Source organism: Cyrtonyx montezumae, unplaced genomic scaffold, assembly GCF_038088225.1.
Source record: "Cyrtonyx montezumae isolate F1298 unplaced genomic scaffold, pur_monq_1.0 scaffold_1, whole genome shotgun sequence".
NCBI classification, from domain to species: Eukaryota; Metazoa; Chordata; class Aves; order Galliformes; family Odontophoridae; genus Cyrtonyx; species Cyrtonyx montezumae.
In genome coordinates this window covers 8,518,784-8,545,516 of record NW_027071825.1, presented here as the reverse complement: position 1 = coordinate 8,545,516, position 26,733 = coordinate 8,518,784, and the positions used below count along the sequence as shown (strand labels likewise).

Below are 26,733 nucleotides of genomic sequence, written 5' to 3'. Positions count from 1 at the left end.
CCTTTGTTTAAATGAATTAGCTGTACTATTGCCTTAAAACCTGCTTTAAAAATTACCTGCTTTTTAGTTACCATTTCTCTAACCATGTCTCTTTATGATAGCAGGTTATCTAACTAAGCTTAGGTCTTGTGAACTCTAAATCTAGTAGTCTTCAAGAAATTATTTTCAAATGTTCTGTTAAAAATACAAATTACGGTGCAGTGGGGGAAGAGATCTCAAGGCTGAAAACACAACAGTAATTAGAAAAAATCTGGCAGCCTAGCTTGTAAGTTTTGGAATTGCTCTGGTGTTTATGGGAGTTCAATATCTATGTGGAAATGTAATGCACTGTTTCTTTCCGGCAAAAAAAAAAAAAATCATGTTCCTACAATTAGAATTGCATAATAAATACTTCTTATTATGCTATTTGTACATAACAGGTATACATTGTTGAATTGACATTGTTGAAAAGAATTGACAGCTGTAGTGGAAATGCTAAGTCATGGCCTGGGACAGTGATGGAGCACCTGGTGGGAAGGCAGGGCCAGCCCAGGGGAGCTCAGGTGCATGCAATATATAAAATACCTGGGTGACTGGAGGGTTTGGAGCCAGGATCCACCCCTTCCCAGACCTCATTTAAGGGCTAGCAGTGGAGGTGAGGGGTATCTCACTGGAGATCTCTGTGTGCTTGAGTCTTTCTGAATGTAAGCAGCTTCTTTCCTTTAATTCTGTGCCTACAGCTGTTATATTTGAGCAGATCCTCCCTTGCTGCAGCCTGGGACCGTCTGCTCTGCTGTCATTGCTGCACTTTCCATTGTGTTCTAACAATGAAATATTTTCTGAAGGCATTTGGTTGGTGTGGATTTTCAGAGATGTAAAAGCAAGATTGTGCTTTAAGCGTTCCATGGGTGTGCTTACATTTCTAGAAGCAGATACTGCTGCTGAGATTAGTGTGCTGAAATAACTGTTGCACTGTGGGAAACTTAAGAGTTCTTGTACCTTGATTTCTGGTTTATTTTCAGAGCACACATCTTCATGAATGATCTCTATGGGGATGCTTGCTGTAATGGTTTTTACAAATACATGTTCTCATGTGTTATGCAGTGTAACCATTTTCAATGATATGAAGGCAAAATAAGTTATTTAAGCACTTAGTTTAACGATGTTTGAACCAAGTGGACAGAACTGAGATAAGTGTGCAAATAAATAAATTAAGGTCGCTATTTCAGAGGAGAACCTATGAATGAGTAATTAACATAGTGATAGTGGGTGTTTAGAAGTAGTTGCTTACAGTGACATATAAAACAAAGAGGCTGCTAATTAGTCAAATGACTGATACCGGACTGGTGTTGAGCCATAGCAAAAATACATGAGCAGGAGTGTTCAGTTATGCATTCAATTAGTTATCGGGGCGTTCTTTGGCCCTTGCATTGATTCTTGGTTTTAGGACAGGGAGAATCTGTTTAGGGCACTGTTCTGCTGATGTAGCAGGCACTGAACTGTCTGCTGACTGCGGGCTTTCAGTCTGAACTTGAGTTGTGTTGATGTGCATAAACCTGACAATCGGGCATTGTTTTTGTTCTCAAGCAGAAGGGAAGAAATACACGGCTTGTCCTTGGAACAGAGCTTGGCTCTTGTTTCTTTGGGATGGAACTGGATTGTGCTATTTGATGAGGAGTTTTTGTGCCCAACTGTAGGGACTCAATTTCTCTGTGCAGATATCAATAAGAATTGTGAATTAGTCTTTACCTGATGTTTTATGTGATTTCTATTAAGAAAAGGTAAGGATTAAGTGCTTGTTATGTTTCCAAAGGTTAACTTCATTTCCACAGCTCCAGTGTCTTCTTTCCTTTGGTTCTAAGGCAAATTGGTAACTTTATGTGCAGTATGACAATCAAAGGTTTTTTTGTTTTTGTTTTGTCCCTGTCTCATATGTGTAGATCTGCTCTTGAGTTTCAGGGAGTTTTCCTGAGGAGAACTTTGTGTAGTGCTTTTTATGTTTGCTGTGCATTAATGTGCTTCTCATCTGTGGAAAGAAGTGAGAAGATTCCAGATAGTTCATGGCAACAAAAATAGTGATGCCAAGAGGTTGGAGCATTGACTCTTACAGACCAAGAAGAGAATTTAATGTTTTTTCCTACTGTAAATAATGACCCTCCTTAGTGATGATAGCTCATTAAAATTAATCTTGATCTGTTTTCAGCACATATGTGAGTGGTGTTGGAACTCTCAGCATCCTGTTGTGGCTTGTTAGATTTTCCTGCTAATCTCTTAACTACACCTGATTTCACTGCTAAGGTGATGGGTGCAGGGTGTAATATGAAAGCATCCTGGGCAAAAAATAGGGTTTACTTAAAAGGATTCCCGAAATGTCTTCTGTTGTCACACTTGTTTTTTGTTTTCTTGTTTTTTTTTTTTTCCCCAGTGTGCAGTGTTATTTAAGTAGGTTCACTAAATTAAAATCAAGTCTTAAAATTTCAGTTATTACAGATGATGAGTAATACCTGTGTAGTTAGAAAAGTTCCTTTGTCATCTGACCTGTTCATGCCCCAGTTTGGCTCATGCCATAGTACCTTCATTCTCAGCTTCATTTGAAAAGGGGCTTGCAGCAGCAGTTGTTTGCTCTCTTTCTTTTAGGTTCCTCCATCTTGGGATGGTTCTTAAGGCTCTATCTCAGACTGGACCAGTGGAAGCTTGTATTTGAGGCTGTATTTGGAGCTTTAACCTTCTGTGTTTTTTTTTTTTTTTTTTTCAGAAAAAAAAGGTTAAAGGCACTGAAAGTGCCTAAAAAGGAGGTTAAAGGCACTGAAAGTGCCTAAAAAAGATTGAAAATCTATTAATTAATATATAAGTAAATAGTGTGCCTTAAGTCTAGAATTCAAGAACTGCACTGTCCTTTTCCTTCTTAATACGTACTTCCTAATGTGTGGGATCAAGTGCTTTGTGTGGATCCTTGTGGTGCTGTGTGTATTCCTGTGTTAGCACCAAACATTCAAGCTGATACAACTTAATCACAAATCACCGCCTTCCAGACCATGGTTCCGTTAGGAATAGAATGATTCTGCCCCTTGATGATCTTCAGAAAGGGTGTAATGGTGTACGTAGTTGTAAATATTTACCTTTGCTTTTTAACAAGCCTTTTAATGCATTCCTGCAGCTGGGAGCACTTGGCAATGAAGTTAACACCTTGAACTTCCCTGGTGAAAGGATATGAAAGCTTCTAATTCATTAGTTATAATCAAGCACACCTTGGAGTTCTTTCCTGAGGAGCTAACAAGAGAAAAGTCTTGCCATCAGAAGAGCAAGATGAGGGTGTACCTCACAGTGCTAGTTTATGATGCATTTTCATTTGTTTTCAACTGTTGTCACTCCTCTGTGATCTGCACTGTAGGAGTGGATGGGTGCAGGCAGGAAGCTGGAGCTAGTCTGTCACACGTGTGCATGTTGTGCTGTTTAACTGAATCACTACAACAGGAATTCTTAGCTCCCTGGTGTTCTGGTAACATCACATTGGTAATAAATAAAGCTTATGTATTTTCCTTTAGAAATGTTGGGATTTATTGCAGAGGGTGCAGTATTTTTATTCTTCTTATGTATGTTTATTATTTAAAACTAAGGGGGAAGGATGAGAAGAAAAATGCTTTTCAGATGTGTACATAGAATCCTGAATCAACTGGCTCTTAATTAATGACAGACAGCACCTGATTAAAAAATAAAGAACCTTAAATATTAGCAATTTTTACTTCTTAAGAAATTCATTTTCAGTTATACTTGGTTGGTGTTACTCACTGCTTTTCTTCCTTACAAAATGGGGAGTGCTAGTGTATTATTTATCAGCAGTTTGTGAGAATTCATTTCACGTTGGGTTAACTGCGCTTGCTGGGTATAAGAACTTCTGTTTTTAATTAGGTAAAGCATTTTGGCCTACCCGTGTGTATGTTCAATAGTCAGAGTTTAATGTTTTTTGTTTCTTTTAGAGAGTTTAAGGAAGATTAATAGTCATACAACATTATCTGCTACTGAAATACATTTTGAATTAGAACACATGTAAATGTAATGAGTGCTGACCTATGTGACATTGAATGTTCAGTGCAGGCCCTAAGCAGTGAGTTGCACCCTGCTGTCTACCTGCTGATGATTCAGTCTCACCAGCTGTGTGATACAGCACTTCATCTGTTGGTCCAGGGGAGATAATGGCATTGTACCTTGACATGTCCATGCTCCCAGCATTTACGTGCTGTTTGCAGATTAACACGCTGTGCTGTTCTCTGCACAAGTAAGTATTAGCATACTCCTACCTGTCAGGAAGAACATCTGGTTTCTTGCCTTTGGTCTTGCAGCTACTGTAGCAATCTGTCTGATGCTCCTTGCTGAGTGCAATATAACCCTATTGTGAGGTGTCAGGCAGCAGAAGCAGACTTACGTATATTTCCAGTGTCACAACTGTGCTAACTGCTTTTCTGTTCAAGTGTGCTCAGTGTCTGAGGTGAAGAAAGCAGAACTCCTCACGGTTCAAGAGAATCCTTTGCTATTCTTCTTTGTATCCTCCTGCTTCACATCACGTGAGCAAATGTCTTTGTATACTGTTGAAAGAACTGATAGGAATAATCTCATCCTGGCAAATCAAGATTGATTGTGATGCTCGTACCTGGAGCCCTGCCCTCTGAAGGATGAAATGGGCTGCTCAAGCCTGGCTTTTCTCTTCTGCCAGAAGCCCTGAGGCTGAAGAAAATTAATTCATGTTTTTTTTTCTATCACTTTTGAGAAGAAATTAAAGAAGAGTGTTTGTCACACTGTGTGAGCGAAGTGTTCGTTAGGTGTTTGCTAATTTTCTAAACCTGCAAATCTTTTTTTTTCAACTCAAAATTAGAAGCAGAGCCCTTAGATTCTGGAAGCTTGTGCTGTGCAAGGAATGCTTTGTCCACTCTGCTCTATTTAGGAACTTGAAAGCACAAACACAACTATGTGTTATCACTGCAAAGAGTTGTCCTTACCCATAGGTTTGGGATCTTTGCCCTTCATGTGTATTACATCTTGCTTTGGGACAAGGACATGGAAAGGTCTTGTGTGGTTTTTTTTTTTCACCTTGGCTTTACTAAGACTGTTAACATAAGACTTTTTTTTTCCTCTGTACTTCATTTACGAACTGCAATAGCAGAGCTGCATTGTGATGGGTATATGAAATAAATTACCTCCTTTTGAAAGACAACTATTGTGGAGTTAAAATTTCCCCTCTTCCTTATTTCGCTGACCAGGTATATGTGTATCTCTTAGCAAATGAAGTTTTAAACTGCTGTGTTCTAGTTTTGCATTTTGAAAACTTATGAATAGTCTGAGAACAGTGCACTGGTTATATATATATTTAATTATTATATGGGCAAGTGAGTTTTAACAGGTATGTATTAACCTGCAGGGTGTGATTGAGGGCCCTTTATTCAAAACATACATTGATTTTGTTGTCTTTCTGAATAGAAACAGCAAAGGCTTTCTCCCTTGGGCCTGTGCAGCCATGGGAGGTTGCTAGTGCCACAATTTAAAGTTACTTTGCTTACTCCTGAGTGCAGCTGAAACACGTGATAAGAGTGAATGCAGAAGTATGGGCCTCTGGGAATGAGGGTGTTCAGTACCTTTGTGGGGAAGTTCAGAACTAAATGAGAATTTGAGCATCGCTGCTTTGAGCTGTGTGGGGAACTGTAAGCTTGTGATTATTAAAGCAGCTTTCAGCTCAAGCTGTTTCCCAGTGCTAGGATAAGGAATTGGGCTAGGTGGTGAGGAACTGGTGGTAAGTGAACTGAACTGCTTTGTTAGCCAGGTTACATTCTTGATTTGGTGTAGGCAGTGTGGCAGCTGAATGTTTCCCAGTAACCAGTAGAGGAAAGCACGTTAGAGCAGTAGCTCTCAATCTGTAAAATGTGCACCACGAAAGCGAATGTGGAGTAATGCATTCCTGTTCCTCAATCAAATAGTGAGGTTACTGTTATGATGCCCCAGAGAGAGATGGGGTTTATGAAGGTTAATAAGTGAGTCAGAGCTAAGTGGGGATTCAATTTCAAATCCACATTTTCATGTAAAGCCACTTTGTGTCTTTTTTTTCTTCTCCACAAAGAATCTTGAAGTTTTTAGAGTGTGCAGTCCTGGTCTGTTTGGCAGTTCGATGCGTAATGCTGTAGTCTGAATAGATTTGCATTAATGACTTCAGAAATAGATTTTGACTGATATCTGCAAACCTTAATTAAAAGCCACTAGTGATGGATTTTCTTTTTTTATTGAAACATAATTTAGAAGACGTGATTTAAAGTTATGTTAAGCTATGTGGTGATGTATCATGCACAGAAATTGTTTGCAGCTTATTCTCTGCCTCAGTTGAGATTTTATATGGATGAGAATGGCTTGAAGCAGCTAATGAGAGGTATTTGTTAGTAAAGTGGTGCAATCTGTTAAGATATGTGGAACTTGCTGCAAGCTGCAGAGAAGGGGAGACTGACCAAGTGCATCTATGTGGGCACATGCATGGCAGCTGTGCTTGTTTTCTTCAGGCACCCAGTGAGAGTTACTTTGCCACCTCTAGAATCACTGGATGTGCCAAGAAGAGCTGTGGTTTGCTGGTCTTCTGTTACCTCCTTCTGTTTGCTTGAATGTTTGCTGTGTGCTGTAAAAGGAATTAGGAAATAATTGCCATAGCTTCACTACCCTTTTCTGACTTTATTAATGGTATGATTTACAACAGAAATGTTCTAGAACCATCCTTGACTGCTCTTGTGATATGTATTCTGCACAGATTTGTAATACAAAAGAGGGGGATTTACATTTACTAAATAATTTGGCCTCTCTTGTAGTCAGAGACAGTGTATTTCAGAAAAGAGAGACCTTAGCTGCTACTAACAATTCTTTTTCTTGTACAGGAAGCAATAACAGAGTCAGCTCCGTTACGCTGCAGGAAGCTCAGCAATCCTGACATCTTTTCATCTACTGGGAAAACTAAGCTCCATCGCCAGCTAAGTCAAGATGACTGCAAGCTACGCAGAGGAAGTTTGGCAAGTTCTTTGTCAGGTATGCCAATCTATAGTGACTGCACAACAGTTCATCAGTATTAGTTGTTCTCTTAACAGTTGCAATAAGATCCTCCTACGTTATTTCTTTTAAACTAGAGGTGATCTCTTCCTGGGAAGACAGTCAAGGTTGTGTAAGAAAAAAGTGCAGAAAGAGATCTTAGTGGAAAAGAGTGAAAAAGAGGGACTGGATTTGTAGTGCAATTCTGCATTTTGCATGCAGTGACAAGTTACAAGTTAGGACCTGATTTGAAAGGTAAAGGATTGGTGGAACTTCAGGCTGCCCGGTGACCCATTCTTGTCTCTTTTATTTTGGAAGTCACTACTGACTATAAGCTTGCCTACTTTTCTGTAGTGTTTAAGAGGAACCTGTGTTTTATAGCATGTTCAAATTGGTGTTTTTTTTATTCAGAAGTTTTCTAAAGCAAACATTTGTGATTAGTATAAAAATGTCAAGATTTTTTTTAGAAGAGAAATCTTTACACAAACTAAACGTAGTTATCAGCTCTATCTATCAGGGAGTCTACTCAATATCTACTGGAGAACCACATAGTGAGCACAATTTAGTAATTAGCCAAAAAATGGAGAACCATGTTCAGTAGTTTTCTTTCTGAAAGACTTAAAGTGTGGGCTAGGGGATGGTTCACAATGCTTTAAAGCTTGTAATAGTCTGTGATGCTGGCATTAGACCATGGAGAGCTGCACAGTCAGTCTGGAATGAAATAGTTGATCTGCCTGAATACTGACGTTGTTCTGTACTGTTAACTTTCAGCTTATTTCCTTCATAATTAGAATCACTGTTTGAGTATTTGCATGTTAAAGCAAGAATGAGAAGCACTGGAAATTCTGAGGTGGGAGGGAAAGGGAAGAAACTGAAACAATTCGTTTTGGCAGCAGTGTGGGCATGACTTAAACAATTTAAAGTACTAGTCTTATTCCCTCCTTCCTTTATCTGGAGAAAGATAAATATGCTGATCTTTGAGGTTAAACTATGTAACTGTTGATGGAATATAATGACTTAACATAGGACTGTAGGTCTTTTTTTTTTTTCCTCTTGAACAGAAGTAAGCAAGGGAAAGCAAACAGAACAAAGCAGGAAAAAGAAAGGAGGAGTTTTTTTTTTTTGTAATATATATGTTTTTGTTTGGATATAGAATTCTTGTAAATTTTCAGTCTGTGAAATTATGCAGCAGCAAACTATGGAAGACACTATCTTAGTGACTTTTCAGTCTGCTGTTACTTGATACAGTAAAAAGAGCCCCTACCAAATTATTTTGACTCTGTTGGGTAAATAAAATGTAGGTGTTAGTATTTTTAAGTGCAGGTGTTGGGAACATATACAGGATTTGAGGCATGGTAGGAAAAGGCTTTAGCTTCAAACTCCATCCTGAAAATAACTCTACCTTATTTTATTGAGAGAAACAATTAAATTTCAGAGAAGTAATAGTGACTGTAGATGAAATAGAAGATTAAACAATCTAGTTTGCATGTACAGATTTTACCTTCATGGAGATCCGTCTTCCTGAATTCAGACTATGTGGTTGGTGGCTCCTTGATTTCCTGGAAGAGGTTCTGTTTTGTTTAAATGCTAGCTGTTTTTGTGGAACTAAAAGGAGATGTTGAGCTCTGTCTTATGGAGAATTAAATGTTAATCTAGCTCTCATGTGCTGGCATTTTGAATGGTTAGATAATTACATGCTTTGAATTGCTATTATAGGATATCTTTGCTAGGACTTTACTGAGACAAATACAGCAATGTATGTTTCTGTAGTTTTAGAGCTGTGCAGACACCAGGTATGGTATTTACACATCCTCTATAAAAATAACATCCACAGCTGTAAGCAGCTTTGAATGGGACTGAGAGCGAGGTACCAATAAGCTGTGCCTCTGTTTGCTAACCAACATTAAAGCTTTTCATCTCTCATACTGTGACTCATTCCGTTAATGTGTACTTGGTACGTTGCTTGTGATTTTGAAGAAAATTAGTATAAACAAGCTTACAGGAAAAAAAGATATCATCCCCTACATCAGTTATCAGACTGGCAGTTTTCCAAATATTGTAGCAGCTTTCATTAGTGAATGTAATATTTCATATTTAATGCTAAAATCAAGTTAAGGATTTGCAAAAGAATAGTCTGCTGGGAAGAGAGTGTCTGCAATGTATGCAGTTGAAGATGGTGACTTCTTCCTGCTTCTGGTGGCAACAAATGTCTTACAGTCCCCTGCTATTCCTCTTACAGAACCTGTGCATGTAATCATCTCTCCAATGCATCCATGTTCACTGTGCTTGGAAGGGAAGGGGCAGAATTACTCTTTCCTTTTCCCCCGTATAAAGTGCTTCTTGTTCATCTCCCACTGTGGGAGACGATGTGGAACATAATGTACTATTAACAGCCCACGTTTCATCTTTGAACTTTGCAAACAGAAATTTAGTCTGACAATCCTAATGTTAAGGAAAATTTTACAGATGGTGAAACTGAAGTAGAGTCTGGCTGACCAGAGTTACAGAGGAAGTCATTTGGAGTTCCATTCTTACCTTCCAATTTAAGTACTTTTTCCACTTGTTTCAACCACTAGACTATGTTTCTTACTGTGGATGACACTGCATGTAAAAGGACACTGTCAAGCTTGGTGCAGCCAATACTTTGGTTCTCTCTTGTTCTGGAAATTTACTCTTTGTCACTCTTAAAATCAGAGTGTTACACAGACTGGAAAAAAAAATATATTGAGCAGATCCTTTTAATTGATTCCTGTACTTCCTGCAGTAAGGTGCAATGATGTCAGCATTTGGAGATAGGAACTGCTTTTCTCAGGGTGTGCACAGCATAGGATGCAAATGTCTCCACTAATCAGATGTAAAGGAGGCTTGTGAAAGGGAGGGAATGTTTTGTTTTTAGGATGATTTGATGTTGCTGACCGGGGAATTTTCTGTTAGAAAATATTGATCCCTGGTTCAGAATGAAACTGTGATTAAACATATGCATTTTCTGTTCACAGCTGAATGAAATCTGCTGCTGAATGTTGCAGTGGTGGGGGAAGTAGGGTTGTCTAGATGGCTATGTTATTTAGGAGAGGTGATATTTTAGATTATGAATGTATTTTCTTACAAATTATTAAAGTTATATTTAAAGGATTTTGCAGTGTGAACATTTTCTTTCTATAGGGCAACAGCGTGTTCAATTGGAAGCAAATGTTGCTTCCTTTTTAAACTGTGAAGTATAGAAAGGATTAAAGTGATAGAAGTCTGCTTCTAAAAGATTTTGAATTTGCCCATTACGTAACAGTGAAAACAAACTATTAAAAAAACCCAGCAAAGGTAATGAACTCACAGGAGATGTTCTTTTGCAAGTTCTAGCCTACTGAAATTTTGAATTCACTTTGTATTCTGGTTGTTCTCCATACACAGTATTTGCTTTCTGCATTGCAGTATGAAATGGGAAGCTTTTTGGGAAGCAAGTTGATGGTATTTTGCTTTTGTTTCTAAAGGAAAGCAGCTGCTTCCCTTATCGAATAGTGTCCACAGTGGTGTGGGGCAGACGATCTGGCAGCCACCTGGAGACACCTCAAACCTGGTCCGTATGAGAAACCAGTCACTGGGACAGTCTGCTCCTTCGCTTACTGCTGGTTTGGTGAGTACATCTATGCAGACTTGATGATTTTGTGCTGTAATTCAGAAGTGGTGTGATCTCCTTGCTTTATTTTCCTTCCTTTGTTTACTCTCTCTCACTGAATGCACTGTTTTATTTGTGTGTATGTACACTTTTTTGGGTTGCGGGGGAATTAGGAGGGAAGTATTTTTGCCTTATTATTTGTGACAAAAAACTGAGAAGGGAAAAAATGTATGTGTGAAGAATAATGTCTTTTTGAAGAATCTCCTTCTTGGTGCTTCTTAAGCCTTCTGATTACTGAAAGAGAGCTGGGAGCATGGGAACCTGACCATTTTAAACAACTTTAGTTGGGAAACTGCTTTCTGAGTAGCTACCTTAGTTTATTTCTCCAGAGAGCAGCTAGGGGGCTGAAGCTGAAAGGGATAACTGTCCATGGAATTGAATATCTGGAGCTGACATCTGCTTTGCATGGTTTCTGTTAAAAGCTTTTTGGTAGAAATGAAGAATGCTGAAGAAAGCTACAGCTGTTCAATTAGCGTTCTCTAAGAAGAGCATTCTGTGTGGGGAGGAAATTCAACCGGCCATAGTCATGATTGTATTGCAAACCAAAAGGAACATAACTTTGGTTTTCAGATGTTCCTTATTTTCTCTGAATATTTTAAATTCTGCGGTGTGAGTGTAAGAGTAGGAAAAGGCAGCTACCAGCTATTTGTAAGCAGTCATATATGTGGTGTAAGGTGGTGATAAATGGTAAACGTAAAGCAAAGCTAGAAGCTTTTTTTTTTTGTATTTCCATGGTGTTGCCTGTGTAGCACATTACAAATGAAGAAATAGTCTGGCAATTGCTCTTCCTTCCAGGGCTGTGTAAGTACCTTGGTAAACCTTTCTTATACTGTAAGGCCTTTGAGAAACAACGGTCCCTTAAGTAAAATGATGCATCTTTTTTTTAGCCCTTAGGCTGCTTAGGGGAATCCTAGGCAGCCTGGTACTGCTTTGGGTTTGAAAAGAAACTTAGGTAACAGAAATGCGTGGCTTTCTGAATTTTAAATCTTAATTTTGGTTTTACAGTGGTGTATTTGTTGGTCTTAGCCTTTTTAGTCATGCTATGATAGTGATTTAATTGCATTGTGTTTTAGTTTGGTGCCTGTCAATAGATGCTCTTCTATCAGTCTTTGCCTTAAATCTCAGTTCTTAGCAGTAGCTGTTATTTCACTATATGAATAGAAAGTATAAATTCTCACATGAACATTTAAGTATTTCTCTGATGCGGGCTTAAGGGTGAAAAAAGCAGTACATTGAAACTCAGATGCGTTCTCCAGTGGTAGGCAAATGCCTTGAAGCTTTATGGCTTAAGTTAATGAAAACAGCTGTACTTCAAAACAACACTATTCTCATATATATAATTTGAAACAGTAATTGTTGTTTAATAGCTCTGCACAATTCAGTGAGCTGCAGATGTTTGCATGTGAATGCAGCATATTAATAAGATGTATTCTCATTTTCCGTGGCAGTTTGTGCTATCAAATGCTCTGATATGAAATGCAGTGTCAATAATTTATTTTAAAATAATCATCTATCTAAAGCAGACAAATTCAGCTATAAATCCAGTGTTTGTCCCTCTGTGCTGTTGCTGGGAACTGAAATGTGTGGCCATTTTCCCACCTCTGTATAGTTTATAGTGGGCTGTATGTTAATTACAGTTGTGGTTAATTAAGCCCAGAAATTATTTTTTTTTATGAAATGGGCTTCTGAAGCGATGTCTGAAGAGCTGATCATAAGATGAACACCTAATTAAATGCAGTGAGTCCTGGGATCTTGGACCTGGATGTATGTTTGTAGCTCTTACAACATGCTTGTGGTATTGAATTATGTTTTGCAGATTAGAACTGCAAAAGGTTTCTTGCCAGTATAATTAATCTTCTTAGAAGAATAGCTCTATTAGGAGATGAATAGGTTCTGTAATGCAAAGTGTCATTTTAATGTGCCAGCATTGATTGTTAGGGAGTTTAATTCTCGTATTATTTGTTACTAATACAATAGATGGATAGCTAGAGCAAAACTGGGAGCGTGGTACTGGGAATGGGTACTGGCATAGTGCTCAAAGCTGTGTGCATTATGTCCCCACTTTATAGTACTGTAGATGTCAATGTATTTTTCTTTGCTAAATTGTTTTGCTGGCATCCAGTAGCATTTTTGGTTTTGTTCTCTAACCACTAGTAATTCTACAGATCGTTTGTTGTGCTTACGTTGTATGGTTGTTGTTCCACTTTGCAAATACTTCAAATTTGAAAAAGAAAAATGAATTGAAGATAGTATCTATGGAAATAGTTTCAGACTTCAGAAACAAGTCTGATAGGTGAGTTACTTATTAGCAACAGCTCAAGAACTGGAAGTCACATTCTAACGTGCTAATTTTGTAAGGGCAATTTGTTGTTAGAATCTTTCAGTTCTTTGCTTGTGTTGTGGTCTGGATCAATGTGTCTGCATAGCAGTTGTCACTAGATCCCTGTCTGAAGAAGGAAGCCATCAGAGACTGAATGCTGAGCGCTGGCGTGGAGTGATAGATGATGAGTGCATCTCCATGTCTAAGTATGTGAGTGAGGATTTTGGAGGATGACCTTCAAAGCTCATCTTCTGTAAGACAGATGGCTCTCACTAGAGTAGAATGACATCTGGTGGGGAATGTCCTATCATTTTTATTCTGTATTTAACTTCTAAATCCTAAAGATATCCAAGGAAGTAAACGGGGGGAGGGAGGGGATTGCATGGTGTTCTCTGCTGTCAAGACCCAAATACAGTAAAACCAAAGGGGAGAATGGTGATGGGTGGGGAAATGTGTATAGGTGAAACAGAAAGATAATGTGGGAAATCTCTTACAAATTAGTTTGGGAATTCATTTATCTGTAATTTTGGCTTGAAGACATTGTGCTTTAAAAGGAGTTAGAACTTGGGCTGTGTTTTAGATGACTGATGAGAGTTGTTGGAAATAAGCATGCATTCCCTTATGAGGGAAGGCCTCAAAAGCATCAAGATCTGTTAATTTTAGAAAAGATAAAGTTTGAGATGACAGTACTGTGGTTGTTTTAGAGGGGATAGATTGGGAGGATCTTTATTGCAGACACTTATTTAGATGAAACTCAGTGAATGATTTTGCCAAAAGTGATTTAATACCTTATGGCACTGAAATAATACTCCAGAGTTCATGTGTGTGGATGGTCAAAGGATAGCTTTATTTTCCTTTTTGTTGTTGAAAGTATGCTGCTCATCTCATGCATCACTTTAATGTCAAATATATATTGACATTTGTGGTGAGAGAGGTGTTTTAACATACCATTTCTGCACCCTTGCCCACCAACCTCTTAGAGAGCAGCTCAAGCACTGTCTGCAGCTTTTTATGAAGGAAGCATCTGATCATGTGCTACTGTGAATGACAGTCACAGAATCACAGAATATCCTGAGTTGGAAGGGACATCTCTCATACATTGCTCACAGTGTAATGCTTGGAAAAATCAGACATGTTCCAAGAATGAGAAACCACACGTTACTTTTGCCAACTGTGGTGATGAGAAAACACTTTAGAGAAGCCTATCATTGGAAAATGTGATACTTTCATGAAAGTAGTTGAGCCTTTTTCTCTTCTTACAAACTAGTTTTTTAAACTGCTCCCTGCACGCAACTGAAGGTCCCTGTGCCCCTTGAACTGGAAAACTGTTCAACAAAAATGATACAGCTGCATTTTTCTGTGCTGTTGTAGACTGTGCCATTTTTGCCTTTTCCCCATCTTGTTCCCTAAGATGTAGTTGATCAAGTAAAACCCTCTCAAATTTTTGAATAGTCATCAGAAGGACAGAAAGTCTCACATGCAAGGACTTGATGTTATGGCAAGGAACTTCCTGTGTTGAATTATGCTGAGCCAGTGACACTCCCCACTCAGCCATGTCTGTTCTGAGCACTCACTTGCTCAGAGCTGTATGGATTCAGCAATACTAAATGGAAAGGGACAAATGGGCTTTGAGGCAGTGGGGCAGTCTGCTGGGATTGAGCTAACTGGGACTTCACCCTGTGGCATGTTAATTTTTATGTCCAAGTTGAAGTAAACCCAATTAAACCCAATAGATGTAGGAAGAAATGTTCACTGTGATTTTCTAGATTTTTTTACTCCTTTATTTAAGATAATTTAGATAATTCCTTTAAAATACATTTTAAGGCTAAAACTGACTGCTAATATCCATGAAGCCTGGTGAGGAATTTTTGGTCCTGTTCTGCCATCTGCTGGTGGGCATGTGGCAATTAGAAGACCTCAAACCCCAAGATTTAAAAAACGATTTGTAAAATGTTCTTAGAGATCCTGGTAGTTGTTGGTGATACTGCAGCACAAGAATATTATTTGTGGGACTGTGTTTAGCAGTAACTACTTGCTAGTAATCTGGATTTATTTTTGCTGGAGTATGAATTAGTTTTGTATTAAAATACCATTGCTTGCAGTGTTGTTTTTCTGCTAATGGAAATCTATTGACTGGGACAGGTGAGAATCAGATAATTACAAAATAAAAGGATATAATATAAGTAATTGTTCTTTTTCTTCGCATTTTTTTGTGGTCAGAAACTATGTTGCCAGACTGTGTTTTGGTTTGTGATCTGCTAGGTGGTGCTGAAGTATTGGAGGTTTCATCTCATCACAGTAAGTTGCATTTTCAACACAGAATGATACTGCTGCTGCAAGGCCAACCTAAGGAAGGGCAAAAGCTGTTTTCCAGTATACTGTAGCTTGTTAACTGCAGGATCGCTATGAAAGCTCAGGCTGCCCAGGTCTCATCTATCCTGGCCTCGATCACCTCCAGTGGTCGGGTACCCACAGCTCTCTGGACAGCTGTGCCTGAGCCCCATCACCTTCTGAGTAAAGAATTTCTGCCTAACGTTTAATCTAAGTCTCTTTTAGTTTAAAGCCATTCCCCCTTGTCCTCTCATTATCAGACCATGTAAAATGTTGATCTCCCTCCTCATTTGTAAGCTCTCTTCAAGCACTGGAAGGCCATAATAAGGGGTCTCCCAGAGCCATCTCTTCAGGCTGAACAAGCTGAGCTTCCTTGGCCTTCTTTTTGTAGAAGAGATGTTCCTCCAGACTCACTCCAACAGCTCCATGTCTCCCATGTGCTGGGGCTGCCAGGCCTGGATGCTGTGCACCAGATGGGGCCTCATGAGGACAGAGAAGAGAAGAAGCAGTGCCCTCCTCCTTCCTACTGCCAGCCCTCTGGATGCAGCCCAGGATACTGTTGCTCTTCTGTGCTGCAAGAGCAGACTGCTGGCTCATGTCCAGCTTCTTGTCCATTTGGACCTTAAAATCCATCTTCCCTGGGCTGCTTTCAGTGAGTTCTCCCAGTCTGGGATTGCCCCAGCACAACACTATTCACTTGGCTTTATTAAATCCCACATGGTTCACAAATGTTGCTGAATGCATTTGGCAAATTTTTGAATGAAAAGTAATCATTCAAGTTCATAGTTCATGAAGACAATGTACTTGTTCTAAGGAACAAAGAACTTTCAATACTTTACAGTACTCAAAAAGTGGGAGTTTCATAGTTTCCTATTGTTAGGAAAGTGTGGAAGATAGCAGAAACCTGTGGCAATATGAATGGATGGAATTTTTTGCTGTATGAAGTCATGGAAATTGCATTTTAAAATAATAGTTGAGGGGGAAAGTATAATAACCTGAGATGGGAAGTAAGTGGATTTCCAAATTAAGGTGATGTGAGGTCTAAGTTTATGCCTACGAATGAAAAACTTGCATTTGTTATGCTGTCAAGTCTCTGAGTCTTTTACAAAATTTATAAAACTTACCCACTCTCAGATATGGATGTAAGGAGGTGAGAGAGAAGGTATGTGTTGATTCAAGAACTGAAGCAGCATCTGGGCTTCTTTGTTGGAAGGAACTGGACTTGAGGGAGGGGTGAGGAGGAAGCTCCAGCTTGGTAGAGGGTTCACTGTACTGCCATGAACTGAATGATGGGACTTCAAAGTGAGGGCAAGGAACTTGGATCTGATGATGCAGAACAGTGGAAAATTAAGACTTTGCAGAGGAGTGAACATAAGCAAATTGCAGAAGAGCTTTTTTGAACATACTTCAGAATTCTGAGCACTGGGCAGTGCTTAGAGTGCTTGCAGGGATTTGTTTGTCACAGCTTTAGGGCATCCCTGGTGGGAAAATAGAAATGCATGTGCTATAATTCTGCATGTTTTCATGACAAGTTTAGGAATGCATGCTTCACAGTTACGTTCAAAACTGATAGTTCTGATAGGTTTTTCACTAGTAAATATCATTCTAAATAATTCATGTGTATCAGAGTAAGGAACAGCAAATAATGGTGATGAATCTTGAGTCAAAGTTATACCTAGTGCATAGTGCATACTGCTTGATTACAGTCAGCATCTTGCTGTGAAGAAATGTCAGTCTTCTCAGGTCAGCTTTTTTATTTTTTACTCATTTCAGTTAAGTAATTTCATTTTGAGCCAATGAGTCCACTCCAAAAGAGATTTTCATACTTGAATGAAAATTTGAATGCTCTTCTATGTAACCTGAGGCTTGTCATCATAGCGAGTATGAATTCATAGACCTTGCCTTGTGATAATTGTTAGGCTCTAGACTGTCAGTTTGAATGATTGCGGTTCTCATTATCTTCAGATGCTGTGTGTTACCTTTTGTCTATGAATATGTTGAATTGATTTTTGGCACACGCAGTCAGTTCTACTCCTGACAGCAGCACTATTGTAGGTGTAAAGTGAGAAACTGCTGTAGTGTGCATGGAGAATGAGCTTTGTTGCTTGGAGAGCTCTGGGGGACTTGAGATAGAATACAGAGTTATTCAGACCATTTTAAGTATACCTTGTTGCTGGAATGATGCTTTATTCCACCAGTGTTTTGTAGAGGTCAGAAAGTATCACGTAAGAACATAACAGTGCAAGCAGCAGATATCACTTCTTAAATTTAAAGTACTTGAAAGTTGCTCTGTATATTTTGGTGATTTCTTTGTTTTGTTTGTTTTATGTAGGTATTGCTATGGAAAGACAGCGTGAGTGAGCTGGCTGCACTCAGTACTTTAATATAACCACCTTTTCTGTCTGGTAATTGTTTCCTAGGATGTGGTTTGAGATAGGAGGTTCTATTTTCAAGCATGGAGAAGTTTGGTTGTCTGAGTTTCAGACTGTCTTGTTCCAGTAATGCGAGTGGTTTTGAGCTTTAAGATCCTGATTAAAAACTCCCTTAGTCCTTAACTTGGGGGGAAGAACTTTGGAAATGCACTGGGAAGAAGCAGTGTAATCCACTGTGTTTGGCTGCCACTTTTTTTGTTGTTTTGATCTGATTTTTGTTTGTCTGTCTGAAGCACACAGTGCATCTTCCCAGGTGAACAGTTACAGCTCCAGAAGTGCAGTGATGGCTTGTCTCACTGCTTTGAGGAAAATGGGAGTGTGGTTGTTTCTCTGCCTCACCTCTGTCCAGCTGTAGCTCAGAATCTTGCCCAAGAGTTAATCTGCAGCCCTGACTGCCTTGTGCTATCTCTTGGCAGAGGTCGGTTCAGCCATGTAACTGAAGCAGAACACCAGTCTGACACTTACGCAACAATTCTGATGCCTGAACTTTGATAACCTAGGATGCAGGGAGGTTAAATCATTTGGCGATCAGTGAAACTGGAAGTAAATTGTAGTTCAGACTTCCTATGGAGCTCAGGTTATTAATGCTTGGAAAACTGAAATAGGCAGGACTGTGAAATGACTCATTCCTGCAGTTGTGTTCTGTGTAGAGTACCTGCACCTGCATCACTCATTTCTGATTCTGTTATGGTTACTGCTTAGATTCTGAAGTCAGCTGTTGAAAGCAGGAAACACCTCTGTCTTTTTCTGGTCTTCACCGTACTGTTATTGCCAACCTGTGCATTTCTGCAGGCCTTAACTCTTCAAAGGTGAGAACTGCGAAGTCCTTTTGCTGTGAGAACATTGTGGCATGAAGGCAGAAGAACTGTCATGCTAGCAAGCTTGATTTGAAGTCAAGACCTTTCCTTTGCCAGCTGAGACTGTCTAAAACAAAGCAGTTTACCTGAGCTGCCTTACCAGCAAATAATGTAGAATGACTGATGGAGATGCTTCTTGTTTTTATTGGGGGTAAAAATAAAAAGGGGTTCTGTGTACATCATGAATGTGAAATGGTGTCATGTTGAGATGGTAGTGCTGGTATGCAAAAATGTGTGCCAGCGTGAACTTTAAGTTACTGGCAAGGGGAAAGTGTTTATAACAGAGGATTGAAAGAAGTGCAGAGTTCCAGATCTGTCATAAAGGAATGTAAAATGTAATTAACCTAAAATAACCTTTAAAAAATTCTTGAGGCTGGTAAATTAAACAAGCCGTGGAGATAACTTAATGAGAGACTTTAATTTTGTGTCTTAAATAATATCCTATTAAAATCCCCCAAATTTTGCTTTGTAATGGAATCTGCTGAGACTTCCATGTTCTCGCAGTGACCTCATGACTCAGTAACATTGTTAATACATTTGGTGCCCGTTTGAGGGGTAAGGTCTGGGTTAATGGCAGCATTTGTTCTTCAGCTGCTTGAAGCCACAGAGCCCCAGCTGAAGCTTTGAATGTTCGAACTTCATTATTTTAATGTGGTTATATGGTACAGCAGCAGGGAAAAGTTGTTAGATGATGAATTCCTGTTGCAGAGTTGCATAATTTGTCCATGAAAATAAATCATTGTGTGAAGTTTGAAGTTAAAATTCTCTGCCTCAGATTTTAAATAGAACATGCAACTTCAAGCCTAAGGTGGGCTCAGCTCAGAAGTAGAAGTATTTGTGTATCCTTAACAAAGAACAATGCTAGAAGATTTGTTTGCATGCATCTGATTGCAGTGCACACTGAAGGTTTCACATTCTCTTTTAGTAGCGGCATTGTTACCTATTTGTTATGAATAGTTAACCACAGAGATGTGTTTGGAAAATTTACATCTTGAATTTTCCAAATACTGATAATGAACTGATTTACTTGATGAGCATTGCCAAGGAAAGTGCATAGGATGTTTAATACTGTGTCAGGAATCCAAAGGTTGAAGACAAAGGTCAAAATGTTCATAACTGCTCCCATTTCATCAGTCTGTTGGCCTTGGTTGCCTGTTAGCAGCTTTGCATACTGTGCTGTCCCTAGTGTGAGCTACATCCCATTTAAGACTGCTGCTGTTCTGAAGTTCTTGTGTTCATACCATGTTCTCCTAAAAGTTCTTGGTTTTGTTTTTCCTGTCCCTTCCCCTGTCTCTAGAGAGCAGGAACAAAACTCCCCACAGTGAAAATCCATTCATTCTATGCAAGAGCAACTAGAAAAGCTGTGAATTTAGAGTGCTTTGTGCACAAGCTTGCTTCTACTGTGACCTCCTTAATTCTTTTCCGTGCTAACTTCTTTGTGCTGTCATCAACTAACCTGGAAATGTTCAGGTAAAAGCTGTAGTGTTGCATCTTGAATCAGTTTTGCTGTTGCTTAAAATTTGCATCTAGCTTTTTTTATCACATGGTAACTAGGTCTCATACAACATCTATTTCTGTAGTACTTCCTTGCTATAAATGAACAGGGTTCTGAATCGTGAGCTTTTGACCCATAAGCTCTTTGATTCTGTTCAAATGACAGTTTGCAATATAAAATTATGTAACTAGCTGTTTTAAGGCAATTTTGTTGTTTAATCCACTCAAAAAATGTGGCTTTCAAAATGAAGTAAAAATAGTGCTCTGTTCTGAGTTGAAAGCACACTTGTGTGCATTTCTTTTAGAAGAAATCTTCTCATTAGAACAAAACAGGCTAATGAAATAATTAAAGGTTAGCAAAATAAACTGAGTGCTTTTAAAAGAAATGATTTCTGTTAGTGTGTGCGAGCAGATGCCTCTTAACTGAGAGGAAAAGTACCACACCAATGCTGTCAACTTATATTGGCTAGGCATCAGCATCAATCCTGTTGAACAGGAAGCTGTTGAAAATGGTGAACTTGACAATGACATCTTGATTTTTTTTCTATTTGATGATTTGCCTGCTGACATTTATTTTCTAGATGCAGTTTACATACTGTGCTTAAGTTGTTGCTGACTGAGAAATATTTGACTTATACTAGGTATAGAGTAGGAGGATAATTAGACTTCAGGGCTGATATGAATATGTAATCAGGTGGCATCTACAAGCAAAGCAGTTCATTTAAGCACCAACTTCACTCCAAGAAAGCACTCCAGGAGATCTAATAGAATGTTTCTCATTTTTGTGTACTAAAGACTATTTGGAAAGTAGGTACATTTTGGTTAATTTTAAAAAGAAAATGGCAACAGAATTTTGTATATAGGAGGTGTTGAGAAGATTGAGGGACTCTGTTCCACGTGAGTTATTGTCAGACACACGTGTACCAATTTCCTCAGGAAGATGTCAAGAATAGATTAAAACCTATTTAAGTGGAGGGGCATTTGAGTGTTAAAATCAACTCCATGATGAGGTCTTGGATTTTCCTTTTCTGACTGCTGAGTTCCTCTGGTCTTTCTTACCCAAAAGTTAACTACTCTTGTTCCTGGCTTACTCTAAGTTGTAGTCATTTTAAGAGAGTGGTATCGTAGTGCCTGTCTTCAGTTAACCATTGCATTAATGATGCACATCCTTCTGTCGGCGCTCTGGTTTCCTTTTTTGTCCCGCTATTCACAAGGCTTTTATCATCAAGCTTTGCTTGTATTGTATGGAATCTATCTAGGAATGGTTGTAGACAACCTTAAGTAATTTTTAGCTTCATTTTTCTTTGCACATCAGGAAACTTCCCTAACAGTTCATGAGGTTTAGAAGTAGGTGACTTGCAATTTCAAGTTCTGGAGCATGTAGTGAAAGGTTGGTTAAACTCCATTTTGTGCTAACTAAAATGGATGAGGTCTACTAAACTCCATTTCATCCAAGCTGCATAATTGAGCTCATCCTTTTTGTTAGAAGCTGCTATTTTCTGCCGAATCCCTCAGTCCAGAGTAGTGGGAAGTATATATTATCCACTAGCTGTAGGTACAGTCTTTTTTTTTTTTTTTTGCTATATGTGTTTCAGATAATTTCTTTAATCACATAAAATGCTCAAATTCTGATGTGCGAAGTCCTGGCAAAGACTGGCATCTCATTTACATCTAGTTCTTGTGTCCTAGTGTTTTGCCTTCAAAAAGCAAAAAAAGTATATGAGGGAGACTAAGCATATTGGAGTTGTGGCTGAGTGCTGCTGCATGGAATTAGGTGGCAGTAACCTGGGGTCTGTGTTACCCACCAGGGACTGGGGTAAGTGATGCTGACTGCAGTGTGCTGAGGAAGCCTGGTCTCTGTAGAATGAAGTTAGTGGGAGTTTTCAGTTACTTATGTGTAGACTTGAGACACGGGCAACATTGCTTTTAGCCTAAGCAGTGCTCAGTTCTAGTTCAAACTGTAAGTCAATAAGCCAGCCTTTAGTAGCAGCTAAAATATATGCAGAAAGAGTCTTTAAAGCAAAATAAAACAAGAAATACCCTCATGGGTGTTGCTTTCAGCTTCAAGTAAACAACCTGATTTACAAAGAGAAAGCATGTTGTTGGGGGGCAAGGAACCTCAGCAGAGACCTGCATCCCTGTAGCCTTCAGAGAAACTAGTTAAGGATCAATCCTTTTAGAGGCACTGAGAAATGCCATTTCCCCCTCCCACCTGCAAGTGAGAGTTCAGAATGGTTAGAGGGAAAGTGGAGTAGTTAAAAACAGGATAAAGGAGGTTGACACAGCTTTAAAAACAATTCAGGTATGAAATGTGAACTACTAATTGTGCTATGTAATCTATTGTTTAAAATAATTTCAGTAGCTGAGAACTGAAAACTGGCAAAGGCAGTGCTGATATTAAATATCCAGAAGGGATCTGTGGAATTAGACATGTGGGTGTTCTCTTTGTGTTGTAGTTGTCCAGTTCTTAGCAGTGTAGTAGTAGTATAAGTACCCGTTTGGTGGTAAGGGAACAGTTTTTGAATAGACCAGCCTTACCGAGTCATTTAGATAACCCTGACAGTGCTGATCTCACAGTTTATATTCTGCTCTTACAGTAAGTTTGTCATCAGTGGTTTTATATTTATTTCCAGGTCATCAGTTAAAATGCTGAATAATCTTATATGCATGACTGTTCTCTTGACACAAAATGGTCCTATTCAGTAGCGATTCATCTTCTGACAGCTACTTTTTAAAATTCAATGGAATGACTGGTTCTTAATCCAGACAGTTTTGCTGTTTCACAGAGAGATTTTTTTAGAAATGTAGTTTGCATCAGCGGTGGCAATATTTTAACACATGCAAGCATCATCCAAAGGCACCTAAGAACTCTTCTTGGAAATAGCATTGATTTATTTGGAACCTTATTTTGCATGGCAATCTCAACAACTGATGTTGTTTCTACTTTTGTCCTTTAATTGGAAATGTTGATAAAGGATTAAAATAATTAGTTTGCCTGGGATTGACACGATGTGGGTTTTGCTGAAGCCTCCTGGCTAATCTGTTTGCTGTTTAACTCTTGTTTGGCTAGGCAGGAATGGACTTCTTATTGCAGAAGGAATGTTAAAGGCAGTACTGAGGAGGAAAGTGGGCTGCTTGTGTGGGGAGTTCAGGAGTGAGGCTCCTCCAGGTGGCACAGAACAGAGAGCAGACTTCTACAATGAACTGGTGCCAGGTAGATAGCTTTGTGGTTTATTTAGAACCATGCTGCTATTGTTGCATTATTTCATCTCAGCTTCTGTTTAGTTGTGTTCTACTTCATTGACTTCAGATGGAAACCTTAAGAGAATGAGGCTTTCAGCTTTATGGCCTATTTTGGGAAGTGCCTCCTTTCCTCAAATTCCACCTTGATGAAAGGATTTGTGTTCTATGCGAGATCATTCTGCCAAATATAGTCTTTTCTACTTAACAATGTTGTTGATTTTTGGAAGATTCCTTTCAATATTAAACCTTTTGTCTTAGCGGATGATTTTTCAGCACATTACTGTGGATTGCCGTTGGTGATTGCCCATTTTCTTCTTCTGTGAACTTAATGTTTTGGTAGAACTGAATTCTGTTTTCTAATGTAGTATTTTGCCATCATAGTTTTGTCCTGTATCCTGTCAGACTCAGTATGTTACCAGCTTTCTGAGAAGCTGCTTTTGTTGATGTGTATAGAAAAGACTCCACTTTCACAGCAGGGAATTTCCTCTAGGGATGATGCCAAAACTCAGAAGACCAAGAAGTATTACAGCTTTGTATTTGATTGTAATCAAACTGTCTCTCAACATCATTTTGTCTCTTTAGAGATGGAACAGATCTGTGGGTGAATATGTACTTTTGGCATTGCTTTCAAATTTCTCTGAAGCCAGTGGTGTGCGTGATCATGATTGCAAGAAGCACTGAGCTATGGAAACCAAAGTTTACATAATTGTTCCTTCTTTCCTGGTAACTTCCAAGTCACTGGCCATTTTTTTTTCTGGGTTTAAGGAGGGGAAGAGAGGTCTGTAAGGTGATGACCCGAATGAATAGTACCAAACAGTATATATACGTATATTAGTCAGGATAGATGGTATGTTTTTGGATGGATTATCTAGATGGCAAAGAGACACCTGATAATACAGGAAGCACTCACCTGACTCCAAAGATTGAGGTTTGCTGATGGAACTTCACAAGGGAGGGATCTCCAACAAGAGATCCTTCCATGGTGGTGGTCAGCCCTTAAATAGGGTCAAGGAGAGGTGGAACCAAACTCCACCCCTTCTGGTCACACAGGTGCACTGCCTTCACCTGTGCTCCTGTGGCTGACTCAGTGCTCATCTCAGGAGATCAATTAGTGGTTCAGGCCATGATTCAATAGTTCCCATACAATGTCAAAAATAATTGTAATTGCAGTTTCATAAGAATCAGAACAGAGTAGGAGCCACCTCCATGCATTCTCTCTGAGATATGTCTTTGGTTGTTGTGGTTTGACAGCACTGGTTGATGCAAATGCTGCAGAGTGCGTGGCCTCTGGTCAGCTGGGAGATGTGCTGTCCCCAGTGGGTGCAGGTGAAGTAGGAGAGCTGACCTTGTATCTGGAAGGGCATGGGAGGTAGCAAGATAACTGAAGACAAAATGGGGTCTGCAGGAAATCAGGTATAAATTCTGCTGCTTGAGAAGCAGCTTGTTTATATTGAAGTGCTGAAAGGATTTTATGTTCTTCTGTCTCTAAAAACATTGATGTTAATGGTCTATCTTTGGACAGTGTTGGAAGGACAGCTTTGTAAACATTTCTTATAACGCTTCCTTGCTGCCAGTTTGGTAGAGGGAATGACAAACCTGATGAAGCAAATGGAGGATCTTCCTACGTGTCTTATTTTTGCAGCATTCTGTGATTGCTCCACACTGAGGCTGTGCTGAAAGGTTAGTGCAGAGAAGTGATAAGGGGTTTTCCTGGCTGTATATTTGACCTTTCAGAAAGCAGGGAGGAGAGGAATCCTCAGAGTTTGGTTGTGCGTATTGAAGCAGAGCATGCTTTTGGCATCATCTGCACTTGATTTCTTAAAAAATTTAAAAAATATATATATTCTACAAGCTTCAAAGATAGGCTATTATCTAATTGGCTTTTGGTTAGGAGGATACTGATTTCTAGGTCAATGTAAAACAAATGAGCATTTAAATTGAAGAGGAGCAGCTGTTCCAAAGCCCCTTTCCACAGTGCCTGGTTTTGTTAAGGATAATTATGTCTAATTTTAAATTATGATAGCTTTGAGTATTGAGCTCTGCCTTGTTACATCCACTAGCTCATTCTCCTTCATCTTTAAGAATGTTCCATCATGGAACTAGGCTTCTAATTAGATTTATTTTTCTGGCCTCTTAAATTATGAAGAGTAATATGTCTTTAAAGGTTTTTTCAATGCTTTTGTGCAACTGTTGCCATACTTACATTTTCTTTTTTGAGATCATAAAACAGATACAGTATTGTCTAGTGGAAAGATACTGCTGAGAAAATACGTATTTATGTAAATATGCGACATTTTTATTTGCATTTTTAGCTTGAAAATGGAAACCTTTAGGTTCTAGTGCCGAAAAATTCAAGAAAGCTCTTCAGGAAGAAGGAAACATATGTTGGAGATGTCCTGGGGATTACATGCTGCTTGTTTCAATTAACACATTGATATTTCCTGTCAGTTCTTGAGACAGAAGCGTAGGTGATGATTCAAATGATAAATTAATCTAAATTTTAACTTAGTATAGGTGAACTTTGATTTACTTACTTTTTTGCTAAACAAAGAACAAAAGATTTCAACTTTGAAGCTCAGAGTTGTATTAGTTCAGACGTGTGACCAAATTACTATCTTAATGATGTGCATTGTGCATATGTGTAACCAGGCACATTTCATTTTATGAAATGTTTGTTGCTGGACACAGTGATGTTGTAATGTCACGGAAGAGGATTGTGTGCGTGAATTGAATTTGTAGTGAAATGTGATTATAATTTTCAGTAAATGTGAAATACATACTTTCAGTTTAATATGAAATCCAAGCATTACTTTTTACCCGCTGCTCTTATGGAAAGATGTTGCTTTCATATGCCTTTAAAAATAATGGATGTCACACTTTGAGAAATATACTTTGGGGCTCTAAATTGGCGTCTCTCACAGTTTTTCCTTTCCCCAGACTAAATGTAGTAGGTTGTATTGAACATAAGTAGAAGTGAGAGATACGATTTGGCAGTGTGTATCTGAGATTTTTGACTGGAATAATATCCAAAGAGAGCAGAACTCTTAAGAGGGAGGTCTGACACATCCTGGAAAGGAAGGATAAAAATTTTGAGATCAGGAAACCTTTTACTGGGGAAATGGGACAAGAGTTGGTGTTGGGTCCTTGAGCTTTGGCTCTTATTCTGATTAAAGGTATTTATTGCTGATGTCTAAGTTGTGTCTGTAAAGCACGTGGGCTGTGACCGCAGCTAGCAGCAGAACCCTGATTTTGGCTTTGTCACTGAAACACAGAACAGGAATTCCATTTCTTAACGTTTAAATGTGCAACAATCATGGGCTGTTTCCTTTTAAGATAGAAACTGCATTTGAAACATAA

General features: G+C 38.9%; 1 protein-coding gene across 8 annotated transcripts in view; it reads left to right on the top strand.

Moving 5' to 3' along the window:
• MAST2 (microtubule associated serine/threonine kinase 2) overlaps positions 1-26,733 on the top strand; it is a 161,103-nt gene that overhangs the window by 7,132 nt on the left and 127,238 nt on the right. For all 8 annotated transcript variants that reach the window (XM_065739512.1, XM_065739503.1, XM_065739486.1 and 5 more), the window contains exons 2-3: positions 6,882-7,029; positions 10,515-10,657. In XM_065739512.1, coding sequence (XP_065595584.1) covers positions 6,882-7,029; positions 10,515-10,657 — 291 coding nt within the window. The remainder of the gene's footprint in view (positions 1-6,881; positions 7,030-10,514; positions 10,658-26,733) is intronic.